At 43.6% G+C, this 10,892-nt stretch overlaps 1 protein-coding gene across 2 annotated transcripts in view; it reads right to left on the reverse strand.

The window, feature by feature from the left end:
* The window catches only part of LOC105001781, a 61,438-nt gene that overhangs the window by 37,722 nt on the left and 12,824 nt on the right, over window positions 1-10,892 (reverse strand). For both annotated transcript variants that reach the window (XM_010858176.1, XM_010858178.1), the window contains 3 exons: window positions 8,282-8,430; window positions 5,161-5,301; window positions 4,598-4,743 (listed from right to left, as the gene is read on the reverse strand). In XM_010858176.1, coding sequence (XP_010856478.1) covers window positions 4,598-4,743; window positions 5,161-5,301; window positions 8,282-8,430 — 436 coding nt within the window. The remainder of the gene's footprint in view (window positions 1-4,597; window positions 4,744-5,160; window positions 5,302-8,281; window positions 8,431-10,892) is intronic.

Genomic DNA, 10,892 nt, shown 5'->3' on the forward strand with positions numbered 1-10,892 from the left:
AGAATTTTCCGTATTGCTATATTTGCACCTGACCGTGTGTGTGTGTGTGTGTGTGTGTATTAGCAAACTATAAAGCTATTTGTATCTGAGGATAAAAATAAAATAAAATCACACCCCAACCATTTTTTCCTTCCCCAGGTTCCCAAACTTACTTACCTTGATTGTTTTTTCCTTTTTCCCATAGCAGTTATCATCTTATAGTAAACTATAGCTGGTATATATTTGTTATGCTTTTTAAAAGTTGTCTGACTCCCCCCACCACTCACACACACACACGTACACAAGCACACTGTGTTCCCAGCCCTCTCCTCGGGGCAGGGATCTTTGTTTTATGCTCTAACATGTGTGTAAGGAAAGACACAGGTAAACACACACACACATACATATGATAAAGGAAGGAAGGAGCGTTATTCCCAAAATTGCATTTTATACATTATAACAAGTAATTAAGAAAGCAAACTTGTCATTGGATAGTGAGGCATTCATGCCTCCTTGGTGGTCGGCAGCAGAAAGCTTCTGTGCCCACCTCTGGCAAGAAGCTACCAGGAGCCTCAAGTAGCTCACAGAGCAGGAAAGGAAATCAAACATTTGGGCCTTATGAAGCATTGGCTCAAGACATTTTTGCTTTCAATAACATCCTAGAAGGAAATGGAAAAGTTATAAACAATCTTGTAACTTTTTAGTTTGGTATCTACACTTGTTCATCATAAGTTTTAAAATTTCAAAGGATGACATTTCTAACATATAGAAAATATTGACATTTAAAAATAAAATCTAGGGTGAGGAGAGGGATAAATTAGGAGTTTGGGATTAACATATACACACTGCTGCTGCTGCTGCTGCTGCTGCTGCTGCTAAGTCGCTTCCGTCGTGTCCGACTCTGTGTGACCCCATAGACGGCAGCCCACCAGGCTCCCCCATCCCTGGGATTCTCCAGGCAAGAACACTGGAGTGGGGTGCCATTTCCTTCTCCAATGCATGAAAGGGAAAAGTGAAAGTGAAGTCGCTCAGTCGTGTCCAACTCTTAGCGATCCAATGGACTGCAGCCTACTAGGCTCCCCCATCCATGGGATTTTACAGGCAAGAGTACTGGAGTGGGTGCCATTGCCTTCTCTGATATACACACTGCTATATATAAAATAGATAACCAACAAGGAAACTATAATAAATATTTTGTATAGTATAGGAAACTATAATAAATATTTTGTAATGACCTATAAGGGAAAAAAATCTGAAAAAAGTTATATATGTATATGTAACTGAATCACTTTACATGATTCCCTTTTTTCCTGTGTTTTTACTAGTATTTTCATTTTAATAACTCTATAGAATTTTGTATTTGAAAGTCATTTATGGGTCATTCTATAATACTTCTCTGTAAAAAAAAATGCTTCACTTACAAGTATTTAAATTTTAAAAATTTGTTGCGATCATAAGCCTCAAAAGTATTAACCAGTCTTCTGTAGTTATTACTCAATGATTAGACATATGCAATTGATGAATACAATATATTTTATATATTTTGATAAATCCTAATTAAATAGAAAAATAAAATTTTATTGACCACCTCTCCCAAAGAGATGGATGGTGCTGTTTTATTTATTTTTATAATTAATTCATGTATTTATTAAAGAATATCACTGCTAAAATGAAGCAGACTTCAGCATCAGTGCTTTTTCTCTTTTTTATTGCTATAGTCGTAACTGCTGAGAAATCTTATTCATATGGATGGGAATGGGATAATAGCTTCAGCAGGTTTACTCTCTCTTGTCCTCCAAATACAGGATACCCAGTTCAATTTGAATGTCAGATAAACAAAGAATAATCATTTTAAGTGTATCCCAAACATTGCATGGAACATACTTATAATTAATTAATGGCACCCCACTCCAGTACTCTTGCCTGGAGAATCCCAGGGACGGGGGAGCCTGGTGGGCTGCCGCTTATGGGGTCGCACAGAGTCGGACACGACTGAAGTGACTTGGCAGCAGCATCTAAAATTCAAATAAATCCCAGGAGTTTTATCACAGCAGTATTATTCAATTCTTTGAACTCTTGTGTGTGTGCCAATCGCTCAGTCATTTCTGACTCTTTACAACCCCATGGACTGTAGCCCATCAGGCTCCTCTGTCCACAGGGTTTTTCAGGCAAGCATACTGGAGTGGGTTGCCATTTCCCTCCTCCAGGTGATCTTCTCAACCAAGGGATGGAACCCGCATCCCCTGTGTCTCCTGCATTGCAGGGGAATTCTTTACCTGCTGAGCCATCAGGGAAGCCCTTGAACTCCTGAGTTATGGGCTAAAAACTATATAGTGATTGACCAAAAAAAAAAGTGTGTGTGTGTGTGTGTGTAATAAAGTTTTATTAAAGTATAAAAGAGATAGAGAAAGCTTCCAACATAGACATCAAAAGGGGGCAGAAGTAGTACCCTCCTGCTAGTCTTTAGTAGGAAGTTATATACCTACTAGCAGGCTGCTAATTAGAGAAAGGAAATATCTGAAAACTCAGAGACTGGCACCAGGCCCCTCACCTCAACGTATATTTTGAGATAACATTGGCACAAGGTGAGTTGTCCTGGATCATAAAACAATTGACATGAATCTTGAAGAAAGGCAGTTTTCCAAGCAAAGACATAGTCTCATTAACATGGCTTAAGATAACATTTGCATGAGTAAAACATACTGGTTTGTAATGTCATTTCTGAGTCTTAGGCCAACCGGAACTGGAACCAGTTTAAAGAAAGACAGAATCTAGGGTAAACACATAGTTCATTAACATAGTTTAAGAAAAACATTTCCATGAGAAAAATGCACTGGTTAGTTCAAGGTTTGAGAAAAGTTAAGTTTAGGTGGAACCAGGCATCATCATGGCAACACAAAATTTTATTTTATTTTTTTTTATTAAAAAAATTTTTTAATGATCTATTTATAACTTAATTCCTCCTTCAATTTTGTTAAAAGCAAAAATTTGAAGCCATGTGACCTGTAAAACATGATTTATTGCTGAGTTATTAGAGTCATTCATTTTTTTTTTAAACACACTCATATTTTGAACTATCTCTTTGTTTCTGAACCCTAGGGGAGATACTCTGCTCAGATACTTGATGGGGGACAGGTGTGCCTTTCTTTCACAAAGTAGAATGATGATTGTGACCAATGATACCAACCACAGGTACTGGGTCATTATGAAAGGTGAGAATCTGGACATTTTAAGAAACCATCCACATTCCCACAAACGTTGCTACTGGGAAGTTTGTGTGTACTCTTTGTCTTAATGTGTTTGGGCTGTTATAACAAAACATCATAGACTGGGTGGCTTATAAACAATAATTATTTTTCACAGTTCAGAAGAGGTTGGGAAGTCCAAGATCCAGGTACCAGCAGATTCAGTGTCTGGTGAGAGCCTGCCTCCTGGTTCACAGATGGCTGTCTTCTTGCTATAATCCCACAAGGTGAAACAGTGAGGGAACTCTGGGGTCTCTCTATTTTTGGCTGTGCTGGGTCTTCAGTGTTCTTCCCTCTGGCTTAGCTGGTAAAGAATCTGCCTGCAATGCGGAAGACCTGCGCTTGATCCCTGGGTTGGGAAGATCCCTGGAGAAGGGAAAGGCTACCCACTCCAGTATTCTGGCCTGGAGAACTCCATGGACTGTGTTTGTGCACAGGTCTTCTCTAGTTGCAGAGAGCGGGGGCTACTTTCTGGTTGCAACGCTTTGGCTTCTCATCGTGGTGGCTTCTCTTGTGGAGCATGGACTCTAGAGCACACGGGCTTCATTAATTGCAGCTCGTGGGCTCAGTTGCCCTGCAGCATGTGGAGTCTTTCCATGTCTCCCGCATTGGCAGGTGGATTCTTAACCACTGGGCCACCAAGGAAGCCCAAGATTAGTGTTCTTGTCAGAAACCAGAGAGCTTGCTCTGTCTGCCTTCACATACCTAGGAAAGACCCTGTGAGGACAAAGCAAGAGGGGGGCCATCAGCTGGCCAGGAAGAGAGCTCTTATCAGGAACCAAAGCAGTTGTAACAGAGACCACAAACTTAGTGGCTTAAAATAGTACACGTGTATCATTTTACAGCTCTGGGGGTCAGAGTCCAAAAGGGCTCCTATAGGCAAAAGTCAAGGTGTCAGTGGACCCGCATTCCTTTTGGAGGCTCTGAAAAGAACTTGTTTCCTTGTCCCTTCTAGCTCCTACAGGCCACCATGGCTTATGAACACTACCTCATGTCACTCCAACCTCTCCTTCTATTCTAACACTTCCTTCTCTCTGACTCTAACTGCCTGCCTCCTTCTTACAATGATCTTTTTGCCATGTGAGCAAAGATAGTCACAGGATCTGAAGATTAGGACAAAGACATCTTTGGGGACCTGTTATTCTGTCCCTACACATTCTCAGGAAGAAGAATCTCCTTGAATCACTGGGAAGGTCACCTTTAACTGCAAAACAAAGGTTCCGTCTTTTAGGCGGCCCCAATGAGCCTAGGAGAATCCCAGGGAAGGGGGAGCCTGGTGGGCTGCCGCCTGTGGGGTCGGGCAGAGTCGAACACGACTGAAGCGACTTAGCGACTTAGTGAATGAGCCTAGGACCAAGTTTCCCACAGCTTACCTTGGAGCAGCGGAGGGGGGTTCCCGGTGTCTGGTGAGGAAATGGCCAGTTGGTCTTTCCCCTGCATCTCTGCATACTCTGCCAGGGGTCTGAGGAGACCCAGAGCTCCAGAACATTGCAAGTAATTGCCACCGAGGTGCAGCTCACTGGGGAAGGGGCGAAATACACTGTTCATTAGATATTTTTTCCCCTCTGTCAAATTTAGATTTGAGGTCTTCAACTCATAAAATAATAGGCCTAGTTACAAAATAATACATAAATAATCATAATAAATAATAATAGGCCATGTCATAAAAAATAGACCTAGTAACTGCATCAGCCGGCCAAAACAGGCATTTAGCACAACACCCTTGATTCTCAAATATAACTAAAGGATCTTTCTATTATAATTAAGAAAAGAGAAACAAAATAACTAGAGGAGGAAAACATGATGAGAAACGTAATAAAAAATCTAAGAACTCATGGGTTAGCAGGCTCTGTAAGTAAGTGTTTATATAACTCAAGACGCAACAGTGCCAAGATGTGACGGGGCGGGGGTGGCGGGGAGCAGGGGACCCTCTCACCGAATGGCACTGTGGCATACGATGGAGCCCAGCCTCGGTCCATTCTGTGGCCCCAGACCACAGTAGCGCAGACTGAGGCTCTGAAGCCTTTGGTTGTTCTCCAGGCCTGAGAAAATACTCTCAATTTCTTCATGTGTAAATCTAAAAAGAAAGGATAGGAACTTTAAAATTTATTCTACCCATTGGATTATTAATGTTAAGTACTTCCAAGGCAGTGAGCAGTACTTCTGCTGGTCCTCAGTTTAGGCTTCCAGGGCTAGGGCTGCCTGTGGGGGTCGGCTGGGATGAATGAGGCGGGCAGCCTGCCTGTGGAGGAAAGCGGACCCGGAGTCTGCCTCCTGGGCAAAGAGAGCAGAGGACTGTTTGAAGTACCCATTCAAGGGAGCAGATGGAGAGCAAGTTGTGAATCCTGAAGGTGAGAGAGGTGGCCCAGTTGGTAGTCTGGGAAGACTCACTGGTACCAGGACTCTGTAAGGAGAATCCTCTTAAGCCATGTCCACAGCAGGTTCAGGAAAGTTAAACCTCTCAGCCCTCCTTGGCCCTGAGGTCCTCTTGCCTTAATCTGCACAATCCCTAGAGTTTCAAAGTGAAATCACACCCATCATCTCATTCATGCCAGCAACAGCCTCTGTGGGTAGGTAGGGATTAGGTCAAGAAACTGAGGCCCAGCAACATGTTTGGGGAATTTGCAAAGTCAAGGCTTGAACTTTAAAATAAAGTGAGAACTTGCCTGGTGGCACAGGACTTCCCAGGTAGCTCAGATGGTTAAGAATCTGCCTGCAACACGGGAGACATGGGTTGGATCCCTGGGCTGGGAAGACCCCCTGGTGGAGAGCATGGCGACCCACTCCAGTATTCTTGCCTGGAGTATCCCATGGACAGAGGAGCCTGGCAGGCTACAGTCCATGGGATCACAAAGAGTCAGACATGACTGAACGACTAAACTCATATATACTCCCTGGTGGCACAGTGGATAAGAATCCACCTGCCAATGCAGGGGACACAGGTTCGATCCCTGGTCCAGAAAGATCCTACATGCCACAGAATAACTAATCCTGTGTACCACAACTAGTGAAACCCACACGCCCAGAACCCATGCTCTGCAGCCACTGTAATGAGAAGCCCATGCCCATCAATGAAGAGTAGCCCCTGCTCTCCACAACTAGAGAAAGCCCTCACAAAAGAAACGAAGACCTAGCACAGCCAAGAATAAAAATAAATAAAAATTTAAAAAATGAAGTGAACAGTACTGACAGAAATAACTTTAAAATTTATAAATGTATTCAACAAGTAATTATTGAGGACCACAGTGGCTGAGGGGATGCAGCTGTGTATGAGAAAGAGGGGTGTCCTGCCTGCTGGACTTCATAGTCTATCAGGGAAAACGCTGAGGACAGAGCTCCAGTCCCCAGAGGGCAGTGACCTGCAATCTGTCCATGTTGAGGTCTCAGTGCAGACTCCCAGCTACCCAACCCTGACAGCTCTAGGTGTCAGCAGCAGCAGTATTTCCACTGACAATTAAAACAAGCTGTTTCTTAAAGATGGGAATTCCTTCTTTCTTCCCCGCAGTGCAGGTCTCTGGGTCCAGCACAGCAACTGGAGTCTAGAGGGTCTCCTAGCAGTGGGGTTGGTTCTACTTGGTCCATTTGGGGAACTCTGTGGCTGCTCCTGAATCACTGCATGGTGTCCCGAGGACCCTGTCCTTCTGCTGCCCTGAATTAAGAGACCCTAAGGCTCCTGGTGGCTCAGTGGTAAAGAATCCGCCTACAATGCAGCAGACATAAGAGATGCAGGTTTGATCCCTGGGCAGGAAGGTCCCCTGGAGGAGGGCATGGTAACCCACTCCAGTATTCTTGCCTGGAGAATCCCACGGACAGAGAAGCCTGGTGGGCTACAGTCTGTAGGTTCACACAGAGTCAGACATGACTGAAGTAACAGCATAAGGCTCCTCCCAGCATTTCAGAAACGCGGAGAATCTCCACAGAATATTGACTTTCCCCAGCTTGTGCTGATGGACTTGTTCTCTGTCACCACCAGGGCCCTAATAAGATCCCAGTCCTTTAGTGGGGTCTTTGTGTCACTGAGCTACCACTTCTCAGGCATGACTTCACAGCCCACTGGCCTTTTGAGTACAGGGCACCACCTGGCTCTGTGGCAAGAGTCATAGAATCATAGACTTGGGAAATGGAAGAGATCAGCTCATAGATCAGAGAGGTGGCACGACTGACCCCAGATCACATAAGCAGTTTGAAATCTTTTATGGATTGTAAATTAAGACCCCAGCAATCTAGTATCATTGATTAAAGGTGGACTCTGAATCAGACACCTGAATTCACATCTAGTCTCCATCCCTAAGAACCAAATGGCCTTGAACAAGCCAGTTAATCCCCCTGAGTTTTTCCTTACCTATAGTCAAGGGTTAGAAACGGTACATATCTATCATTATAATCATACATCTCTATGTAATGGTATATATTGATACATATCTACTGTAATGAGAAAATCCACGTCCTGTGCTTGGCACGCAGTAATAACCATTAGCAAATATTGTCATTATTAGTATTATTGACTTTGACCTCCCCTGACCACTCGGAGCCCAGCCCTCTGAAGGACTTGCTCTGCTCTTGTCTGGCACCATACCTTTCCTCCCACCTTCTTTCCTAGTGAACACTGACCATGTCTATGGAACTGCAATTCCCCTTATCCAAACTACTGCTAAAATGTATATCAACAATTTTGTGATATTCAGACTTTCCGCCTTGTGCTTTACATAATCAAGAGCGTGTCTCCTCCCTCTGTACACTGAGGACTCCCTTGGACAGTGGCAGTGCCTTAAGTACACTTATATCTTCCTTAGCAACAAGCACCATGCCTTGGACAAACTAGCCTTCGACAAATGTTTGTTGAAAGAATAAACAAATGACTAGAGACTCTTTTTGAGAACCCTAACATTTACTAGGAACATGAACTCTAAGGAAGTTTTAGGGTGTCCTTTGCAGCAATGACTTGATTAGACACAAGGAACTAGGATATTTCCCTCCCCTGCCTTTGCCTCCCCCAGCTGCCAGCGGGGGCGGGGGTAGGCATGGGGAACTTTGAAGGATCTGCATTCCAGCCTTACCTGCAGTAGTCGAGGACAAGAACATGCAGACTGCTGAGATGCAAAGCCTGCCCAAGCCTCCCCAGAGACCATGGATCCATCTTGCAGTCAATGAGTTCCAGGGTGGTAAACGGGCAGCGGGTGTGCCCCTTCGATTCTAGAAGCAAAGCCTGAGAATGCAAGGTTAAAAGTGCAGACACAATGAAAACAAACATGATCTGTGTTTGGTTTTTTATATTCGAGTTTATTCTTCATTTAACTTTTAAACACTACTATGGTTGAATATCGGAGAAGGCAATGGCACCCCACTCCTGTACTCTTGCCTGGGAAATCCCATGGATGGAGGAGCCTCATAGGCTACAGTCCATGGGGTCGCTAAGAGTCGGACACTACTGAGCAACTTTACTTTCACATTTCACTTTCATGCATTGGAGAAGGAAATGGCAACCCACTCCAGTGTTCTTGCCTGGAGAATCCCAGGGATGGGGGAGCCTGGTGGGCTGCCGTCTATGGGGTCACACAGAGTCAGACATGACTGATGTGACTTGGCAGCAGCAGCAGCAGCATGGTTGAATATGATCTGTGTTTTTATAAATTACATCAAAGTCACTTATGTTAATTATTCAACATTTTGGCCTCTAAGATAACTTTCTAGTTACCCAAAGAGAAAGTGGCACAAAAACAAAATAAATTCCCTTTAAAATGAAGACTCACTAGGAATTCCCTGGCTGTCCAGTGGTTAGGACCCCATGCTTTCACTGCCAAGGGCCAGGTTTTGATCCCTGGTTAGGGGACTAAGATCCCACAGCTGCTTGGCGTGGCAAAATAAATAAAAATTTAAAATAAAAGATAAAATGAAGACTCATTGGAGAATTGTTCAGGAAACATCAAGCTTTATGATGAGAGAAAATATACGGTAGCACAATGTAAGCACAAGTCTAAGGCAAGGTCATTTCTTGCTGTAATGAAGGATCCCAATGACAGTGAAATTCCAACCTGATAGGAAAAAGTATTTAAAGCTAAAAAACACGAAAGCTGCCTTTTTAGCAATTAGAATCACCATGACCTGAGGATTCCCTCAGTACAGAATTTAAGCCTGAAAGTGACTTTGGTAGGGTTTGGAGGATGTAGGGTTTTGTGAGGTAATGACATGTGGGTCAGAGACAGGATTCCAAATTACAGCTTGGTTGAGAATAAAAAAGCCCTTGCAATCTTAACTACAGAGCTGGTGCCTGAGGCTTCTTTAATGAGAGAAAGTCTAGTTTGAGTGCTGGATCAGATTTCTCAAGCTGTATTTCTTTTTTTTTTTTTTATCAAGCTGTATTTCTGACAGAGGAGGCCATGTGGCACATCCCTGCTGATGTTAACGTTGGTCTGTGCAAAATAAACTCTGGACCAGGTCCTAAAGATCTCAACCAGTGGTTTGCAGGGTTACCCGCCCTGCTGTGGGCAAGACCACGGCCGTCTGATAGAATTTCTCAGCAGCCTTCAGCTGACCGAGAAAGTGAAAAAGTAAAAGTGTTAGTTGCTCAGCTGTGTTCGACTCTTTGTGACCCCATGGACTATAGCCCACCAGGCTCCTCTGTCCATGGGATTCTCCAGGCAAGAATACTGAAATGGGTAGGCACTGTCTTCTCCAGGGTATCTTCCCCACTCAGGGATCAGACTCAGGAATCTCCTGCATTGTAGGCAGATCCTTTACCATCTGAGCCACCAGAGAAGCCTGTAGATTACCAAGAGGGCTACATTTTAAGGAACTGTTAAGGATCACTTTTAACATGCATGAATAGCATTCTCTTTCCAATTTGAATGAACTGAGTACCTGACTGAGCCTCTGAATAAAAAAAAATTAAAAATTCTGTTTATATATTTAAAATACCTTTTTAAAGATTCATTTTAAAATTAAAGTCAAAAACATATAAAATTTACCATTTTAATAACTTTTAAGTGTACATCTCTGTGGCTTTAAGTGTATTCACACTGTTGTGCAAGCCCCATCACCATTCCTCTCCTGAATGTTTTCCATTGGTCAAAACTGAACCTCTGTACCCATTCAACAAACGCTCCCATTGTCCTCAGCCCCCAGCCCCTGGCAACTGCCAATTCTACTGTCTGCTCTATGAATTTGACTACTCTAGGTACCTCATATAAGTGAAATGATACACTATCCTTTTGTTTCTGACTTATTTCACTCACTTCAAGGTTCATCCATGTTGTAGCATGTGTCAGAATTTCCTTCAAGTTATGTCCAACCTAGATAGCATATTCAAAAGCAGAGACATTACTTTGCCAACAAAGGTCCGGCTAGTCAAGGCTATGGTTTTTCCTGTGGTCATGTATGGATGTGAGAGTTGGACTGTGAAGAAGGCTGAGCGCCAAAGAATTGATGCTTTTGAACTGTGGTGTTGGAGAAGACTCTTGAGAGTCACCTGGACTTCAAGGAGAGCCAACCAGTCCATTCTGAAGGAGATCAGCCCTGAGATTTCTTTGGAAGGAATGATGCTAAAGCTGAAACTCCAGTCCTTTGGCCACCTCATGCGAAGAGTTGACTCATTGGAAAAGACTCTGATGCTGGGAGGGATTGGGGGCAGGAGGAGAAGGGGACGACAGAGGATGAGACGGCTGGATGGGA

The sequence above is a fragment of the Bison bison genome, unplaced genomic scaffold (genome assembly GCF_000754665.1).
Source record: "Bison bison bison isolate TAMUID 2011002044 unplaced genomic scaffold, Bison_UMD1.0 scf7180017864384, whole genome shotgun sequence".
NCBI lineage: Eukaryota > Metazoa > Chordata > Mammalia > Artiodactyla > Bovidae > Bison > Bison bison.